At 45.3% G+C, this 19,213-nt stretch overlaps 1 protein-coding gene across 2 annotated transcripts in view; it reads left to right on the top strand.

The window, feature by feature from the left end:
* LOC310814118 (CAP-Gly domain-containing linker protein 4) overlaps positions 1 to 19,213 on the top strand; it is a 31,679-nt gene that overhangs the window by 2,613 nt on the left and 9,853 nt on the right. Inside the window, exons 2-10 of one of the 2 annotated variants that reach the window (XM_083683408.1) lie at positions 585 to 728; positions 2,441 to 2,580; positions 3,078 to 3,171; positions 3,278 to 3,439; positions 3,815 to 3,933; positions 9,075 to 9,323; positions 10,317 to 10,452; positions 11,196 to 11,327; positions 15,085 to 15,174. In XM_083683408.1, the coding sequence (XP_083539534.1) occupies positions 599 to 728; positions 2,441 to 2,580; positions 3,078 to 3,171; positions 3,278 to 3,439; positions 3,815 to 3,933; positions 9,075 to 9,323; positions 10,317 to 10,452; positions 11,196 to 11,327; positions 15,085 to 15,174 (1,252 nt within the window). In that variant the 5' untranslated portion in view covers positions 585 to 598. The remainder of the gene's footprint in view (positions 1 to 584; positions 729 to 2,440; positions 2,581 to 3,077; positions 3,172 to 3,277; positions 3,440 to 3,814; positions 3,934 to 9,074; positions 9,324 to 10,316; positions 10,453 to 11,195; positions 11,328 to 15,084; positions 15,175 to 19,213) is intronic. The other variant, XM_083683409.1, reaches the window with a different exon arrangement.

Below are 19,213 nucleotides of genomic sequence, written 5' to 3'. Positions count from 1 at the left end.
TGATTATTTTGGTGCAGCACTTAATGTTATTGGAATAGAATCGCTGGGAAGGAGGTTAAGATTTGGAATGATTAGCCTCAACTGTATGTCAACCCATTGCTGATGGTTGCCAAGCAAGAGCCTGGAAGCTCAGATAGAAACAAGATTGTTGACCGTTAAAAACTCTGAGTTATGTGTGTGCCTAGTTGGCAACATACTGTAAGTTCCTTCATGGTGTGAGCTGGATTGCTTCAAGTTTACATTTTTGCTGGTGGTCGAAATGGGACAGTTCAGGACAGGCGTGGCTACCCTGAACGGTATGCCTCCTTCTATTTCATTTGTCAAAATGATGTTGATGACACATCCGAAATGTGCTGCAGTCTTTAGCTTCTGAAGCCTAATTGCAGGTTTTGATTAGATATGACCCTGGGTTAGCCCATATCTAATTAGTTTTAGAATACAATGTCATTGGTTTTATTGTTCACATGCTCCAAAGGGGCCTATAATTACATCTCTTGCTCTGCTAGTTTGTAGAATGAAAACATTCTTTGTTCATATGCTCTATTAAGTCTTTTAACCAGGCCTCTGGCCTCTGTTGTCCTCAGGCCCAGGGGGGGAGATGACCAAAGAGGATGTCCCGGAGTCTTCAGAGGGGGACTCTGTCCTGGGCAGACACAGCAGGCTCGCCCACAGTGTAGAGCGCCCCATCATCCACCAAGTGGCGTCGGCCCCCATGCCCAGTGACTGTGGTAAGGACAGGAGGGTCACATCATTGCTTTCACCTGTCCTGGGATGCATCTCAGGACAGGTGAAAGCAATGCGGTGAGCGCCCACTGGGGAGTAGGTAGGAAGGAAGGATGGATGGTGGGATGGATGGATAGATAGATGGATGAATGAATGGATGGATGGATGGTGGGATGGTTGGAAGGAAAGAAGGAAGGAAGGAAGGAAGGATGGATGGATGGATGGATGGATGTGTTTTTGTGTGACCTGTTACAAACAACTACAATAAAAAGCCTACACAGATAAAGTTGAGTGGAATTCAATTGGGAAGTTTGTACTGAAGGAAAATCAAAATTGCTTTTGAAAGGCAGATAAACTAAAAACTAATTGCTTTATATCCAGTGTCAGGTGTGATTTAATTCTCTGTACGAAACACTTTGGGGTTGAGCACAGTGAGATGATTACATAAGACAAGTGATTTGATTGTAAAACACGGCTCCCTTCAGCCTCTGCTTTAGAGCATATTGTTGGGCCCTAGCTACAAAGTTTCTCTTCTCTTCTCTCTCTCTTCTCTCTCTCGAATGACACACACACACACACACACACACACACACACACACACACACACACACACACACACACACACACACACACACACACTGTGTTGTTTGAGAACAAAGACTTTTAGTCAGGTGGCCTAGATGAGAGAAATGTTTGGGAGAGGTGGCCTTACCAGCCCACTTCCATGATTGACAGTTGTTAGTATCCAATCACAGTCCTTCACCCAGAATTAAGGGTAATGATGGATAAGCTCTGTCTCTGTCTCTGTCTCTGTCTCTGTCTGTCTCTCACTCTATTTCACTCTCATTCTCTCTCTTTCTATTTCTCATTCTAAGCCCTATAGAATCATTTTGCAAGTACAGTTCTAGTAAACAAACTATACTCCAAATACCTGGCTTTTAGGATTCCTGTTGTCCTTTAACTAGTTATGGAAAAGATGCAATGACTCTGTGACGTTTTATGCTTACATTAGAGTTATATGCCATGGAAGGTAAGGCCACTGTCACATTTGGAGCTCATTTTCTCTCTAATGATTTATCCTATTCTTGGTTTGAGTCATCCTTATATTTTCAATTTCAACTTTAGTTCCAACTGAATTATAACTGTAAGTGAATCAGCGAGGCTATTTAGACCAGGTCGATCGAAGAAAGATGACAATTTTCTTCTTTTTTTTTTTTTTCCCAACTCTGAGATGAGGATTTAGACTTTAAGCCACTGTGAAGAGTTAGGAGACGTTTTACGCTTTAAAGATGGCATAGAAGTGCCATTTATAAAGAAATAGCGTGCTTGACGAGGATGGTTACCCTAAGTATTCCCTCCATTGTTCCCTCCAACGTATAGATTCAGCATCTGGAGAAAATGCTGTGTGTGGATATAAGATCCAAAAGTGTTTAGTTGGCAGTCAGTGGTTTTTGTGTTTTTGGAACCGACAAAAACCTGTTATCAAACCTGCAATGGTTGGTGTGCGCCACACAGAGCTGAACCCTACGGTATGCATTTGCTATCGGCAACCAACAGAAGTCCTAGCTAGTGATGCTAGCTCCACAATGCTGTCCCGCCATGTGCCTGTTTATGTGTAGATGGTGTCAATAGGGTTGTAGGCCAGATTGTGAGTGTGTGTGTGTGTATATATATGTGTATATAATGGTATTATTATTATATGTTTTCCCTCCCCCAGAGTTCTCCTTCTTTGACCCCAGTGATCCCCAGTGTAGGGAGGTTCTGCTGGACCCCAGCACCACCGTACCGGAGCTCTTCGCTGTACTCAGGCAGTGGGTGCCCCAGGTCCAGAAAAACATCAGCCTCATCGGAAATGAGGTGAGCCTTCCATTATGTCTGATATGTTTGTACAGAAAACAATTTTCTCTCCCTACGAGTGTGAAGACTCCCTAATTCAACCTCTGAGAAAATAAACCATGCTGCGTCTTATTCATAGCCTTTTATATTAGTTTCTCATGGGGAATTAAAGCAGCCAAGCATACTGCACCTGGCAACCACAAATCACAAATGAGTGAAATACCGCCACCAGACGGAAAGCAATACTGTAGCTTATTATGTTTTGTTATCTGATGTCTCCAGATAGTATCTCTTCAGTGCTGTAAAATTCATATTTTCAGGTTCTCATCGGTAATAGCTCAGTGAAGTGATTATCCAGTAAAACTGTCCTTGCTGTCGAGTAAAAATGTGCTCTCTGCATTCCCCGCCTCTAATACTGGTACAGTATTAGTTGAGTCGTACTGGTTTGGTCCTGTCAGTTTACCTGAGGTCTGTAGCCTGCAGTGTGACAGTGATGCCTGTTGTTCCTCCGCCGGTAGATCCTCAAGAGGGGCTGTGGTGTGAATGATAGAGATGGCCTGACGGACATGAGCCTCCTGCACTACTGCAGCAAAGCAGGCGCGCCCGGCATTGGTGAGAAGAAGGAAAAGAGAGAGAGATTCTGTGTGTGTGTGTGTCTGTGTCTGTGTCCTTGTTCGCTCATTTAATGCCCGTCCATCTCTCTTTCCTGTCCCCTCAGGCGATGCTGAGACGGCGGCCAGCTTTGCTAGGCAGCTGCTGTCACTGGGGGCGGAGCCCGGGCTGAGGTCACGCTGGACCAACATGAGCGCCCTGCACTACGCCGCCTACTTCGACGTGCCCCAACTCATCAAAGTAGTGCTGCAGGCCTCCCAACCTGGGGGTGAGGAGTGTGTGTGTGTGTGTGTGGGGGGACGGGGGGACGGGAGGAGACGGGAGGGGAGACAGCCTAAGGCGATGGCAGAGACACTGAGGAAGGGGGGGGGATGGAAACTAGGGAGAGTCTGAGAAAAAGGGACAGTGAGGAGAGAACCCAGGGAGAGGGGGTAGAGATTACGGAGAGCAGAGAGGAGAAAGGCTGAGGAGAGTTCATACACTGTTGTACCTCTGTGCTATATATTAGTTTCCATAGACCAAAACAGCCATAACCATATATACAAATAGGAGGGCACCTTGTACAAAGCGTTTGTGTGTATTTCAGCACCGTTAACTGTCACTCTTCAGTGTCTCACTCTCCTGTCCAACGACCTGGTTTCAGAGGCAGACGCCACCTGCAGCGACTTTGACTTCGGCACCGCTCTGCACATCGCCGCCTCCAACCTGTGCTCCTCCGCCGTGAAGTGTCTCCTGGAGCTGGGCGCCAACCCAGCCTTCAGGGTACGTCGTCGTCAGTCTTGACTTATTGGAGTGTGTCCTGTTTAGCACACGTAACGATGCAAACATGCATCCACACATTTAATAGACATTTGCTCATAACACACACAGTATATTTATTCTCTCTCTCTCTCTCTCTGTCACACACACACCCACCCACACACTCACTGACATTTATTTCCATCATGAGTCAATGGCAGTCTACTGTACATACAAGACACATTTTTTCCATGTCACTCATTCACAAGCTATATCTATACTCACCTACTCTCAGACTGATCTGTACATAGACACAGACACCCCGTCGAGCGAACACGCAATTTGCCGCTAAAGATGTCACGCATGCTTACCTATTTCACCCCGCCTGATGTGACTACTATATTCCCCCCCCCATCTCATTCAACTCCCTCCCGTGGGCTTTATCTTCAAATTAACCACGCTAATTTATCCTTCATAAACTAATTTTACACCCCCGCGGAGCACGGAGAGAGAAGAGCAGCACCCAGGGTTCAAACAAGGCAACTGAAGGCAACTGGCAGATGTCACCAACCATGAATTTTAATTATTGATATTATTTACCCCCCGAGAAGCTGCGCCTTGTTTCTACAACAGTGGTGCCTGTTAAGTGTGTACATTCAGAGGGGGGAAGAGGCGTAGATACTGGCTTGATGACTCCACAGCTAACGAGATACGTTTACGTGCAGACCTGGGTTCAGATAGCGTTTACTTTGTTTCAGATACATTGAACCCCAATGTGATTTTGATGTTGTCAACATCCACTCGAGGAATGTTCCTTTGGAGTTGTCAAAACCGATGTAAAAACCCTGTAAAACTGTGCCCTAATGTATCTGGAGGGACTGTTCTCCGAAAATCGGTCTAGTTGGACAAATGGATGTTACATAAACGTTACATTTTCAATCACTAAACCACCAAACCAGAAACAATCATTAGCCAGATGCTGTTTGCATGGCAGAGGCCCATTTTAGTGTCATTTGCATTTATCTTTAGTAGGGCTATAGTTAGTGAGGCTGTAGGCGGGGGTTGTAACTCTCAACGCCTCTCCCACGCCTCTGTCTCTTTTGGAGAGAAGGCTCCGACTCTTGTCCTCTGTCCTGCTGTGTCCCCGTACTCCATTTGATAATGCTCTTGATTTGCACATTGTGAATCAGTCAATCAATTTGACGCAGTCTGCGTCATCCTGAAAGCTGTTGTGGATGTAGCGTGGGGGAGACGTCGTCCTCTCATAGGACATTTATGGGGCTGAGGGCAGAGTTGTGGTCCACCCAGGAGCAGAGGAGGATGGGAGTTCTTTCATTCCGTGAGAGGAAGAGGCTTGTTAACTGAAACTGTTCAGATCCCTTTTGATCTATTGTCCTGTTGACAGCTGCTCACTTGTAGGTTCTGGAGTGGGATCCTGTCCTCACCGCAACCCCGAGCTGTTGATCATTAGCAGACTGTTCTACTCTGTCCCATTTTTGTACAAACCCGGTCAATAGTATGATTTATGATAATGATGGTGAGGTTATTTACAGTGCATTGTGGTACGAGTGACAGGAGCCTCATCTTCCCATCCCTCAACAAAGTTCCCATTAGAAGTTAGACTTTTGAACGATTTGCAGTTACCCCATGTTATTATATGTTTTTTTGATTTACCTAGGCTATTTGAGTTACCCTTGCCTCACTTTATAATGTTGTTGTTTATTTATCTCAGAAAGTTGAAAATGGCCATGAGATATGAGACTTTTGTATTGATTTGACTGAGACCTTTGCACACCACGGCGCTTCAACTTGAGTGTAAAATGGCATCGTTCACCCACATATTTAGGCCCCACTCTGAAGTCATTTCAGATACTCACATTTTTTTGGTATATCGCATTTCCCATTTGGGCTTTTTCCGCAGAACACTAAACAGGCATTTGTTTGGAATACCAATTTCGCAGACGTGCTTTGAATCATTCTTCCATCTTTGACAAAAAGCTTGTTCATAAGCTCTGCATGGTTTTGAGCCCCCCCCCCCCTTTCTTAGCTCTGTAAAGCATATCTCTGATGAAGCTACTCTCTGATTCAACTCTTTCGGACATTTGCCTTGAATTGACTATATGAGTGATTCTCAACAGGAGAAATTAACTCTGTGACCTCACGCGGAGTTGTCCATATTTGCATTAGAACAGATGTTCCTTGCCGATATGCCTTCTCTGAGCATCATATCTGACCATGTGATGGCAGCAGAGCACTATCTGAAAAATGGACTCTGCTGCTTGCGTCATAGTGGAGCTCAGTGAAGGATACGGACATGGGATTTGGCACATTCAACCATCCTCAAAACAAGCATAGTTGTCCAAGGACTGGAGAGATTCAAGATTATGATAGTTCTAGTGGTTAACATGAACCATTTATCATTCAAGAGTAGTTCAGGAAAACGTGTACTATATGTCTTTATTCCTGTCTTATTGAACAGAAAACTTGTGTCTGCTTTGTCTTTTGGTTTATTGACTGTTGGCTTGTACCACTAGCCTCTGATGTATGGGGGGAGTTGGCTCATACCACTAGCCTCTGATGTATGGGGGAGTTGTATTTTTGGGGGGTTGTTATAGCTCTGTCAGCACTCTCTTTCATGAGCCAGTCATTCAGAAACAGGGGAGGGGTTTCCTGGCTCACAAAGTGATGACTTTGAGATAGATAGATACATACTTTATTGATACCTGAGGGGAAATTAAGGCGTAACAGCAGCTCACATCACAAACAACAACAACAACAACAGAATAAAGTGACAATAGAATAGAATAATAGAATAAAATAGACATCTGGAAAAATTATATACAGTAAGAACAGTCCAGTATGATTTAACATCCCCCAGCCTGACTCTGATCACCCCGATCGAGCATCAGTCATTCGACACGTTTGTGTGTGTGTGTGCGTGTGTGTGTGTGTGTGTGTGTGTGTGTGTGTTTTTGTAGATGTTTGCTATCTTAACCCAAATTATAGTGAGAACATAGGCTTTGTTGACAAATTGCTGTAGTCCAAGCGTATTTACAATGCAGGGTTTTGGATAGTCGCTCGATATCAAAGAGCATCTGCAGTGTCCACATCAGCATCCTTGGTCAGTACCTCCTGGTATCAGTACGGGCTTTGCCTATCCATCATTTGGAAGCTTTGTTGGGCCAGCGAGTCTTTTGACGTCTCTCTCAGAAACATTACATCAAGTGGCTCTCAGGCTCAGATAATTTCTCCTTTTTTAACTTTTCCACTGGCTTCTGTCTGTAGCGTCATATTGTTGTACTCCATGGCCGATGTCTCTGTAGATATAGAAATCCATAATTAGATTACATAACTGGACTTAATGGTTGTATAATATGTATGACAACCACAGGTTAAAGTATACAACCCGTGGACATTAGTGTTAAAAAGTCTCTTCAGAATTTACTGTTATGGATGTTATTAAAATGGCTGACGCTGGGCCAAGTGTGCTATTAGCACAGGAACCATACAAAGACAATGGCTGAATCACGCTTTCCTGAGAAACTCACCTCTCTAAATTAGTAGCTCAAATTGGCTCCTGGCTAGCACTTCTCACATATATTAAAGGATTGAGATGAGGTGTGAGATTTGTCACCCTGCTATCTAACGTCTGCTATCTACCACTAGCCCTCAGAAAACTGCCCATGTGATAACAAACCCTCACTACCAATTATTTTGGACACCCGACCATATCACCAGACACCTGGTCTCCATGACCACTGTTGCTGTCAGAACATGAGCAGACTTTAGAAGGATCCACACAGGTGTCCGATATTTAGTTATTTGTTTTGGTTGTTACTTCTGGACCAGACATAACAAGTATGGCTGTCACACTGCAGGTGGTATAAACATATTTTAACATATTTTAATTTTGCAAGCTGTCTGGTGGTGATTAGTGCTCCATGCTAAAGCAGGCACTAGCTTCCCCGCGTCTCCTCAGAGCACAAAATGACTGCATTGGAAATGTCTTAAAACATTTTTTATCTTAAAACACAATTGCTCAGTTGAATCTCTTTAGCACCTGTCGGCAGCTAAAAGCAGCGAGATAACTAGGTGCCCAGCTGGAAATCAAAAAGGGGTCATGGTTTAGCGTAGGAATGAAAGAGGACTACTAGATGAATGTCCAGGAAGAGTGCCGGCCTCCTACACATTCTTCTTACGGTTATTAAATGTCTCTCAGGCCACGAAAGAGGGCTCTTTGAACGTAGCATGAATTAGCATTCCATTAACACCATCGCCAGAACAGATACCTATGCACTACACAACACAACACACACAACACAACAAGCACACAACACGTACACACACACGGCTCTAATGGTTCAGGCCATCAAGAAAGTATTAATTACTTGGAGTCTTTTAAGTCACAAGTTAGCGCTCAATGAACACCCATTCCCAGACATATAGTACCAGCACACACACACACACACAGACACACACACACACACACACACACACACACACACACACACACACACACACACACACACACACACACACACACACACTAGTGTCCATTAACACTATGTATGAAAGCCGTCTTCGACAGCTCCTTTGCCTTCACCTTTCGCCTGCAGAAATGCTTGTGAGTGGGCCCCAATTACTCCAGCCCCGCTCCAAGTGTGGTCCCTGGTCTCTCTCGCGCCTCCGCAGCCCTCTCCTCTCCCTCCCCTGACACCTCTGTGGTCTGACTGTCTTTACTCTCTCTCACAGTCGCCACTCTGAGCCACTTAACTGAATTCCCAGGGTGTGCCCAGGCTGATCAACTGCACTAGGGGTTGTGTGCTAATGGTTAAAACAGAATAAAAGTCAAACCTCCATAGACTTCTTTGCTTTTTCTTTGTTAAGGCCCACAGAAGTTGACCGAGTCCACTTTTCCAAATGTAAAAAATGGTGATCCGTGTGTAAAACATTATGCTGCAATGTTGTAGCGGAATTATGTTATATTTTGGCTTGAACCACCAAATCGGAAATTGCCTCCAAAATTGCATTCTGTACTTGCACAGATTTCACCTGGTTGTCTCTTAACGTCCTCTTCTACATCCTAATTTCCCTTGTCCCTAAATCTCCTTCTCTCTCTCTCTCTTTCCCTGTCTCTCCCTCCCTCCACCCATCTCTCTTTTTAGAACGAGAGGGGTCAGTGCCCTGCCGACGTGGTTCCGGAGCCGTTAGACATGCCCCTGGAGATGGCGGACGCGGCGGCCCTGGCCAAGGACCTTCGGACCCTCCTGAGAGAGGCCCTGCCCCGGCCCTGCGCCCCCCTGCCCCTCACCCTCCCAGCCCGGGCTCCCGGGGGACTCTCCGACAAGGCCAGGGCCCAGCTCACCACCATGGGCATCCGGTTGGGTGACCGTGTGGTCATCGCTGGTCAGAAGGTACGTTCGGAGAAAAAGGCTCATCGCCATTGCTACAGTAGTTCCTTGCAATAACTGGCAATTGATGACTCTTTTTACTCTGACTGTAAAGGTCATTTCGATGAAAGCGGGGGGAAAAATGAGGCCTCTGGAAACCATGGAGACTGCCGTGCCTTGCTGACTTATCTTACCTATATGGTCACAAGTTGTCTCGATTCACTGTGTGAATCTCTCTTACATCCTGTGTGTTTTTTGTTTTCGCAAGCCATTTTCCCTCCACCATTAAACAAGTGAAGGAGAAGAAAGGGATGGGGGGGAAAAGAAGAAAGACGAAGCACGGTGAATCAAATCAGTTGTAATCGGCACTTTGTCCTTGCCTAAAGATGACCTCGCTGTCTCAGGCCCTACGTGTGCGCACGCACGCACGCACACAAACACACTCACTTGTACGGAAGCACCCTGGCCCAGTCGGAGGGGGCCCTCAAAGGGGAAAAAAAAACCTTTAATGAATTCTCCCGCCACACTGGGATTGAAATCATGGAGCACAGTTTCACAGATTGGCTAATCAAAACCCTGTTATCGCCCTGCCGCTCTGGCGCCTTCTCGCGCTTTGATCTCTATTATCCTTTTAATTCGTCCTCTTCTTTCTGTTGACGTGTGTATAAATTTGAACGCATCAAAACATGTCTGGAGTTGCGGCAGGTTCTTGATGGAGGCGGCTGCCTTACCATAAATGCGCAGTGGCACGTGTGCGTTTCAGAATGAAGACGTAAATCGATTTAAATCTGTTTCTCTAGAGAATGGGGAGCATAAAGAGAGGATGTAACCATCATAATGAGGGTGCATTATCTCTATTCCAATGTCCAATATATTCTGTATGTCCACAGGTTTTCAATGGCTTTGTTTATGTCTAGTGTCATGTTTCTTGGCCCTAGCACTGTTTAACCTGCAGTTCATTCTCCTATAACGTGTGTGTGTGTGTGTGTGTGCGCGTGCCTGTGTGTGTGTTTTCAGGTGGGCACTCTGCGGTTCTGCGGCAGCACTGAGTTTTCCGGGGGTCTCTGGGCCGGGGTGGAACTTGACCAACCAGAAGGAAAGAACGACGGCTCCGTAGCGGGAGTCCAGTACTTCACCTGCAGCCTCAAACACGGTATTGGCTACTGACATGACCCCCCTTAAGCTCTTATCAATCCAAACACTCCAAACCACCATAGACCCAAATCCTTTCCCTCCATCCACACCAATTAGGACCTATTAAACATGTTGGGAGCTCGATGGTTTCTGACCGGCTGGCAATTGCTGTTTTCTTTGTGTGAGAAACGAGTGTATTCGACATCTCAAATGGCTGCTAAATCTATGGCTTGCCCCATGTTGACCCCTGGCTCTTATTGGCTTTAACAGGCTCTTACTGGATCTCTATCTCTCCCCCTGTCACTGTCTCTCTCTCTCTCTCTCTGTCTCTGTCTCTCTCTCTCCCCCTGTCACTGTCTCTCTCTCTCTCTCTCTCTGTCTCTCTCTCTCCCCCTGTCACTGTCTCTCTCTCTCTCTCTCTCTGTCTCTCTCTCTCCCCCTGTCACTGTCTCTCTCTCTCTCTCTCTCTCTCTGTCTCTCTCTCTCTCACTGTCTCTCTCTCTCTCTCTGTCTCTCTCTCTCTCTCTGTCTCTCTCTCTGTCTCTCTGTCTCTTTCTCTCTCTGTCTCTCTGTTTCTGTCTCTCTCTGTCTCTCTCTCTCTCTCTTTCTCTATCTCTGTCTCTGTCTCTGTCTCTGTTTCTGTCTCTCTCTCTCTGTCTCTCTGTCTCTTTCTCTATCTCTGTCTCTGTCTCTGTCTCTCTCTCTCTGTCTCTCTGTCTCTGTTTCTGTCTCTCTCTCTCTCTCTCTGTATCTCCCCCACAGGGATTTTTGCTCCCCTGTCCAAGATCAGCAAACCCTCGGAGCGCCGCAAAATGAACCCCCTGAAGACATCCACGCCTGTACGGCCCCCTCGCCGCATCGACTTGTCACACGTCACCTCCAAGATAAACACAGGTACAGAGTCACTCCAAACAAAGACGCCACAGATGTTTGCGTCACGGCTGTTAGTGAAATGGCTCTTCATCAAAACGGATGGATACGAGCTTCGGCTATAAAAGAATATCCACAGGGTGCAAAGACATGCCCTAATTATCTCGTCGTGATGAAAAACTCAGGACTGAGAGGTAGAGGGAGTGAGTAAGCTAGGGTGGGGAAGTATTGGGGGGGGGGGGGGGCCACAATTTATCTCATTACACACACCCCTAGGACCCGTTACCGAAAGCCCATGCACATTAATGCGTTATTAGAGACCACAGATCACAGCACTTTTCCCCCCTCACGCAAACGTTCAGCAATAACAACATTAGTTTTCCGATTCTCTATCTGAACCTCCCCAATATGTCTCGGAGAGAGTCATAACACTGACATTCATTCATGCACCTGAGGGGGGGCAGAGGAGGAGAACAGAAGCTATGGCACCGGCAGTAATGGTAATGACAATTCTGGCTTTTCCATCTCCCAACCGCTCCGGGGGGCTTGAAAAAAAGGCGTGTGTGTGTGGGAGGTGTATGGTGGAAAAGCGATATTGGCGCAAGGGCACCAATCTCCACTAACCGGATTACCGCCTTGCCCCCACAGAAAAAGACGCACCTCTGACGGCCGTAGCTCCTTGCCCTGACCTAGGAATGAGTGTGTGTATCCGTCTGCTGGAGCTCTCCAGGGCAGCCCTCCCCCTCTCCCCCTCCCCGTAATTGCATTGTCTGCCGTGGCCTGGGCTTAAGACCGCTTTCACTGCTTCATTCAGACGTATAGATGCTGATAGCTGCCGGTGGCTCATCAGAGACAATGACTCACCCTCCTTGGACCCAGCCTGGACCCTTGCCTCCTCCTCCTCCTCCTCCTCCTCCTCCTCCTTCCTCTCTCAGTCTTGACGTCGGTAGTTAACCCTCTCGACTACAATGAAGCAACTACAGCAGATACTTACCGTCTTTCTTTTTTCTTTTTGTTTCATTTGTTTTTTGTATTACAGACCTTAGATGTATCTATGAGTCACGAATGCTGCGGGGGTGTCAGATGTGGCACACCTCTGTGTTCCCAATTTACTGTGGGTGACTCACATTCTGCCTTACACAACACCTCTGTGATCATGCACGCATGAAATACCGTCAACACAGGAGCCCGGAACAACAGATAACCGTGTGTCAACGGCACGGAAGGGAAATGCCTGCTAGTTGGATATGAGCCTTGTGCTCATCTCGCACCTGTAGGGGATATTATTACCTGCCCTTGGGTGCTGCCCCGGACGTGACGGGAATAGTGGATCTCGGAGTGTCCCATGGAATTCCACAGCCCTCCTTGATTGATAGTCCAATTAAGCAGGTTTAATAACCAGGCCAAAGACAGCCTGAATGGCTGGGCAGCCATTCATCACAAGGTGTGTGTGTGTGTGTGTGTGTGTGTGTGTGCGCATTACTATAGGTGTAATTTATGACTGAGCAACTCTCAGGGATGTCAGGCGTTTACGGCCCAAACTTTTCAAACCTATCCTTCAGTCTCCCCTCGTATTGGGCACAGCCTACTTAAATGTCCGCGCGCTCCACACCCTAGAGTCTGTCAAACATAACCCACAAGTGGGTGGGCTGTTGGTGTTCAAAATGACATTACGGACAGGTTGTAGCACCAATCACATGCGAGCACACCCATTTTTTAATGTAAAACATCAAAGAAGCGTTTTGTTTTTAGACAGTTGGACATCTCCATTGCTAACATCTAACTAACTAGCTAGCTTCTGTAACAGCTCTAGGACGAAAAATGGAAAAACAACAGCGGGGGGGGGGTGAGGGAGGAGCATTCTCAGGCTTAATAGGATTTCATCCTCCGTGTTTCGAAGAAGATCCAATCACATTGAGTATTTTATTTGGGTCTCCAGTGCCACCTCAGAATGCCAATATAAGGCTAACAGGCGTCGCCTGTGAAAAGAGGCTACTTAAATGCATCTATGGAAGAGGGCGGGTTGTTGTGGAACTCAACAAGCTGTCTCTCTAACCAGGAGAGACAGACCACAAGGCTGGCCCCTATTAGGGCTTGTCAACTGCAGCTCAGGCCTCAAAAAGGCAGCGATAGCAGTGACCACAGTCACAAAGCACTGCTGCTTGATCCTTAAAGCCTCTGTCTTTACCGGAGCCTGTCACTTCAACTACTCATCAGTGTGTGGAGAAGGTAGATGGGGGGCCGGGAGGTCTCCTGGAAGGGAAAGGTTGCAACGACAAGAAACAGTTGCATTTGGCGTTTGAAGATAGTCTCTCCTCTTTTTTTAGTTAGTAGCAAAGAAAAACACTTGTGCTCTCAGCAGAACACTGTCCAAGTGCTCTAAATGTTAACAGAAAGGGCAATCAATAATCCGAAAATTGACTGTTGGATTTTTGAATCTGTCAGCTCTTTTGGGGTGCTGTATTAATATGTGGTCCTTAATGGCATATTAATGAGGCAATGGTAATGTCAAGCCATTTATTTGGCAGATTAGTTATTAATAGATTTCTTTGCCTGTAGAGTTTATTATTTAATTATATGCAGTCAATCCTACCATATTACTCATATGAACTAGTGATTCAGCAAAATCACTGATGGTTGAATGGAATGGGAATCAAGTAATCAATTATTATGATCAATTATACACTATATAGCTGTAGCAAAAACAAATAAGATCATGCTTTCCCATTTCCATTATACATTTTGAGTTTGTGATATGAAAGTATAGATAATTAGTTTAATGATCTGAAACAAAGCTTGTTGGCTGCTCTGTGAGGCCAGTTGCTGCTTGTTCCCTTCCTTCAGCCATCGTATGCTGTAGGTCCGTCATTTTAAAAAGGTAAAAAAAAAAGAGTGAGGAATTGAACACCAGCATTGTGCTAAAATGCTGGAAATTATTTTTCAAATAGTATCGAGACAACCCAGGGTTCTCCCCAGGATTTTGGAACACGGTGGCGCTGGATTTCATTATGAAAACCCGACTTGCATTTATTCACGTCAAAATACTGCTGAAACACATGAACATAATGAACATGATAATGCTTCAGCTTTCGCTTTTAACGAATTACTCTATCATTACTAAATATCAGTTTAATTTGCTCTGAAATATTTACATAGTGGCGCTGCCGAAAAGGTAGCACAGCGCCCCTCTTACATTTTTTTGGGGAACCCTGCAACGAGGTAACTTCAGCCTTCACTGATAGTGAGACATATGAAGGCCATCAGGGATGAGAGGAGCGTTGTGGGTAACTAGTTTAGCTGTGTTGTTCGACAATCGCTGGCTGCCACCACTCTGCTCCGAGAGGGTTCTGATTTGATTGGGGCTCCTGCGTGGGAGTGACCTCTCGTCTCTGGACTTTGTTTGAGGTTCTCCAAGGGCCTCTGAACAGACATTCACAATCAAAAGCGTTGGCTTTTCAGTAGGCTCCCTTTGTTCCCTCACCACTCTCCCCACTGCGCTGCAATGTCATGGTGTCCTTCTTTTGTGTCTTTCTTTCTTTCTCTCTCTCTCTCTCTCTCTCTCTCTCTCTCTCTCTCATCCTCTCTCTCTCTCCCTCACTCTATTTTATTTCTCTTTTGGTATCTCGCTCATTCTCTCGCCTTGCCTCCATCTTTTTTCTCCTCATTTTACTCTCCTGGCTTCGTTTTCTATGTCCTTGTTGCCACACCTATTTTGTCCCTTTCTTTATTTTTGAATGTGCTGTTTACTGTTTTCTTTTTTTTTTCTGCCTCTGCGGAAAAGGTTCTCCATCCATCAAAAAAACACCTGATAAACAAAAAGGCTCCCCAGTTCCTGAGGAGGTCGCAGTCAGCCCCCCTGAGGTCAAGACAGGTACTGCAGCCACAGTTGATGGCGCTCTGTTGCGCTGTATGCTAGAAATGGCGGGATGTGAGGCGATCACATGGTGCCAATTGCATAATAGCAGTTTGAAGTTACTTCAGTCAAAGAGATTGAGTCGGTGTGTTGATTCCACCTTTTAGTCCTCCTATTGCCCCATCACTAATACACAGTGCATCTTAATCCTGAAACGACCATTCCTTCCACACTTCACAACAGCTCAAGGTAGACTTTCTTCCAGCCTTCACACAGCTCAAGCTAAACCTTTGGGGACATTTGCAGTGCCTGCAGTACTGCGTGACAGTGTCTAAAAGTGTCTCATCAGTAGACGTCTTAGGGTTTGCCAGCTCTAAAGGCTTCAACATTTCACCTGCAATACGAGGTCTAACCTGCTGCAATGAGTGATTGATTTGACCAAAGTGGCTGACAGAGTCAGCAACCCGCCTCATGTCTGCTGCTGACAGCCAGTCCTTTTAGAAGAGTTTTTGGTGACAGAAGACTTTTTTTTTTTTCTTCATCTTCTAGTCTAGGTCCTAATCTGTTTGTAGCAGAATCCATTTCTAGCTTAAAGCATTTTGGCATGGGTTTAATCAATTAGCCTCTCTGACTTGGGCAATTAATGAACTCCTGGCCTGTGAAGGTCCGTGAAAGTTAAAGCTTAATGAAGTCCTGCCTCCAAATGGGTTCTTAAAAGCTAAATCGTGTAGCCCACTCTTGCATCTCATTCCTTGAAGTTGGGGGAAATGAGAATTTTGGCCCTTGTTTGATCTCTGGTGCCAGGATGAGCCAAGGGAGAGGTAGTCCGTTGCTATTACTGCACTTGATACAATGCTGTTTGCACTCCTAGGTACAGTAGTGTGCCTCAAAGCCCCACTGCAGCCTAGAGAATCATGAGCTGATGGTGAACATGGTAGGAATGGGTGGTTCAGTGTTTAAGATGGTAGGCACACCATTTTCACCGTTCCCACAGGTCCTTGAAATCCTTGAAAGTTTGTGAATTTGAGAAAAAAAATATCAAGGCCTTGAAAGTTTTTGAAAATAGACATAAATAGACATGGGTCATTGAAAGTGCTTGAATTTATTTATTTTGTGCAAGAATAGAAGTTGAAGTTCTTTAGACATTTTTTTTATCCTTAAAACGTTAGCAAATAGGCTATGTTCCGCTGTCTGTAGGTGTGTCTCCCGCTGTCTGTGCGTCTTTGTTTCATGCGCCACCTGCCTCAAGAAAGTGCGACGGTCACGTGCGTGCATGAGTGATTCAGCCAATCACATGGCAGCAACTCAATGCATTTAGGCATGTAGCCATGGTCAAGACGACCTGCTGAAGTTCAAACCGAGCATCAGAATGGGGAAGAAAGGTGATTTAAGTGACTTTGAACGTGGCATGGTTGTTGGTGCCAGACGGGCTGGTCTGAGTATCTCAGAAACTGCTGATCTACTGCGTTTTTCACGCACAACCATCTCTAGGGTTTACAGAGAATGGTCCGAAAAAGAGAAAATATCCAGTGAGCGGCAGTTCTCTGGGCGAAAATGCCTTGTTGATGCCAGAGGCCAGAGGAGAATGGCCAGACTGGTTCGAGATGATAGAAAGGCAACAGTAACTCAAATAACCACTTGTTACAACCAAGGTATGCAGAAGACCATCTCTGAACGCACAACACGTCGAACCTTGAAGCAGATGGGCCACAGCAGCAGAAGACCACACTGGGTGCCACTCCTGTCAGCTAAGAACAGGAAACTGAGGCTACAATTCGCACGGGCTCACCAAAATTGGACAATAGAAGATTGGAAAAAAGTTGCCTGGTCTGATGAGTCTTGATTTCTGCTGCGACATTCAGATGGTAGGGTCAGAATTTGGCGTAAACAACATGAAAGCATGGATCCATCCTGCCTTGTATCAACGGTTCAGGCTGGTGGTGGTGGTGTAATGGTGTGGGGGATATTTTCTTGGCACACTTTGGGCCCCTTAGTACCAATTGAGCATTGTTTAAACGCCACAGCCTACCTGAGTATTGTTGCTGACCATGTCCATCCCTTTATGACCACAGTGTACTCATCTTCGGATGGCTACTTCCAGCAGGATAACGCGCCGTGTCACAAAGCTCACATCATCTCAAACTGGTTTCTTGAACATGACAATGAGTTCACTGTACTCCAATGGCCTCCACTGTTACCAGATCTCAATCCAATAGAGCACATTTGGGATGTGGTGGAACAGGAGATTCGCATCATGGATGTGCAGCAACTGCGTGATGCTATCATGTCAATATGGACCAAAATCTCTGAGGAATGTTTCCAGCACCTTGTTGAATCTATGCCACAAAGAATTAAGGCAGTTCTGAAGGCAAAAGGGAGTACTAGCAAGGTGTACCTAATAAAGTAGCCGGTGAGTGTATGTGAAGGCTGTAGAGGAGAAAAGATGGCCAAATCCAGGCACAAAGTCCATGGGGTGATTCAGGAGGCCGTTAAGGACCCTCTCATGACGACAACAACTGAATTTCATCAGTTGTCAGTGAGCAAAGAAGTGACATCATTCCTCACAAGCTACCAGACCGATAAGCCCATGGTGCCATTTCTCTCTACAGACTTGTTCAAGCTGCTTAAGAGCTTGATGAGCAGATTCATTAAGCCAGACCTCATGAGAGAAGCGAAGACCCCTCAAAAACTTCTTGATGTCGAGGTGAGCCAGTCATCCAATCACATCGACTCCTCACTGGTCAGAGACAACTCCTCTTACTGTCACACGGGCAAGCCTCAGTAGAGCGTGGATTCTCCATCAGTCGGCAGATTGAAGTGGAGAACTTGAAGGAAGATTCATACGTAGCACAGAGATGTTTAGTTGACCACATACGAGCTGTGGGTGGCATACATAATGTGTGCATTGACAGACTGCTGCTGACGTCAGTGGCATCTGCAAGGCAGAGACAGAGAAGAATCGATGAGCAAAAAAACAGAAAGAGAAAAGACCTTATAGATTAATTAGATGAACTTAAAGTGAAGAAAAGAAGACTGACAGATGACATAAATGCTCTCGAGACCTCAGCAGAAGAATTTGCACTGAAAGTGGAGAGCATAGGCAACCTCACTCTTATTCAAGTCCAGTAGCCTGAGAAAGAGGGCTAAAGATAAAAGAGCACAAATAGCTGAAATAGAAACACTACTCAATGAAAAAGTGAATGATCAGTTTGGAAAAGGGTAAAACACTACTCAATGAGTAAGTGATTTAAAATAAATAAATAAAACCCCAGAATACAAACCCCAGGTTGGGTAAATGTTTTATTTATTTTGATCCAATTCATTTTCATCTAATCTTTTATTGTTGCAAAACATGTTATTTATGGTTATGTCTTTTTGTTTATTTATCTATTCATTTGGTCATGGTCATGTTCATGAAAAAAAAGGTCATGTTTTTGCTCTGTGACATGTTTTGTGTTGTTAAGCTGGTGCTAAATAATGAAATAAACTGCTGAAATAAACAAGGAGTCACTTAGCTCTTCAACAAGTAAATATGTCTGTCTCTATTGCTCAACTTGCACAATATATTGTTTTGCTGTGCTATGTTAGAGAAGTCAAGAGACCACGTAGTCTGCCATCATTGTAACACAGCACAATTGAGAAGTGTTCACACATTCAAGCCTCTCTCTCTTTTTAATTGTTGTCTGTAAGCCTGCTAGTTCTCATTATAAAAATTCTCAGTGTTGTAACAGTAATTAACCTTGATCTATGTCTCAAACTATGCCCTGTTGAGTCCTTGAATTTGAGGGAATTGGGCCTGGAAAGTCCTTGAAAAGTCCTTGAATTTGATGTTTAAGAAGGTGTGGGAAACCCTGCCTTTTTGCTGTGTGGTTTAGGGGTGCAGAGAAAGCTTGCTCGCTCAGTGTGCATCAAGCAGGCTCTCCTTGGAAGTTTGATGCACCGTTCAATCAATGTTGTGTGCAGTGACTGATTTAAGTAGATTTCCTCAAGGTCCAATTTCATTCATCTTGTCGTGCTGTAGACCTTGCTTTTTCCGTATTTTTTTTTGTCTATTTTA

This window comes from Argentina silus (genome assembly GCF_951799395.1).
Source record: "Argentina silus genome assembly, chromosome: 13".
Taxonomy (NCBI): domain Eukaryota; kingdom Metazoa; phylum Chordata; class Actinopteri; order Argentiniformes; family Argentinidae; genus Argentina; species Argentina silus.
The sequence above is the reverse complement of the archived record's forward strand: the minus strand, read 5'-3'. Positions and strand labels throughout refer to the sequence as shown.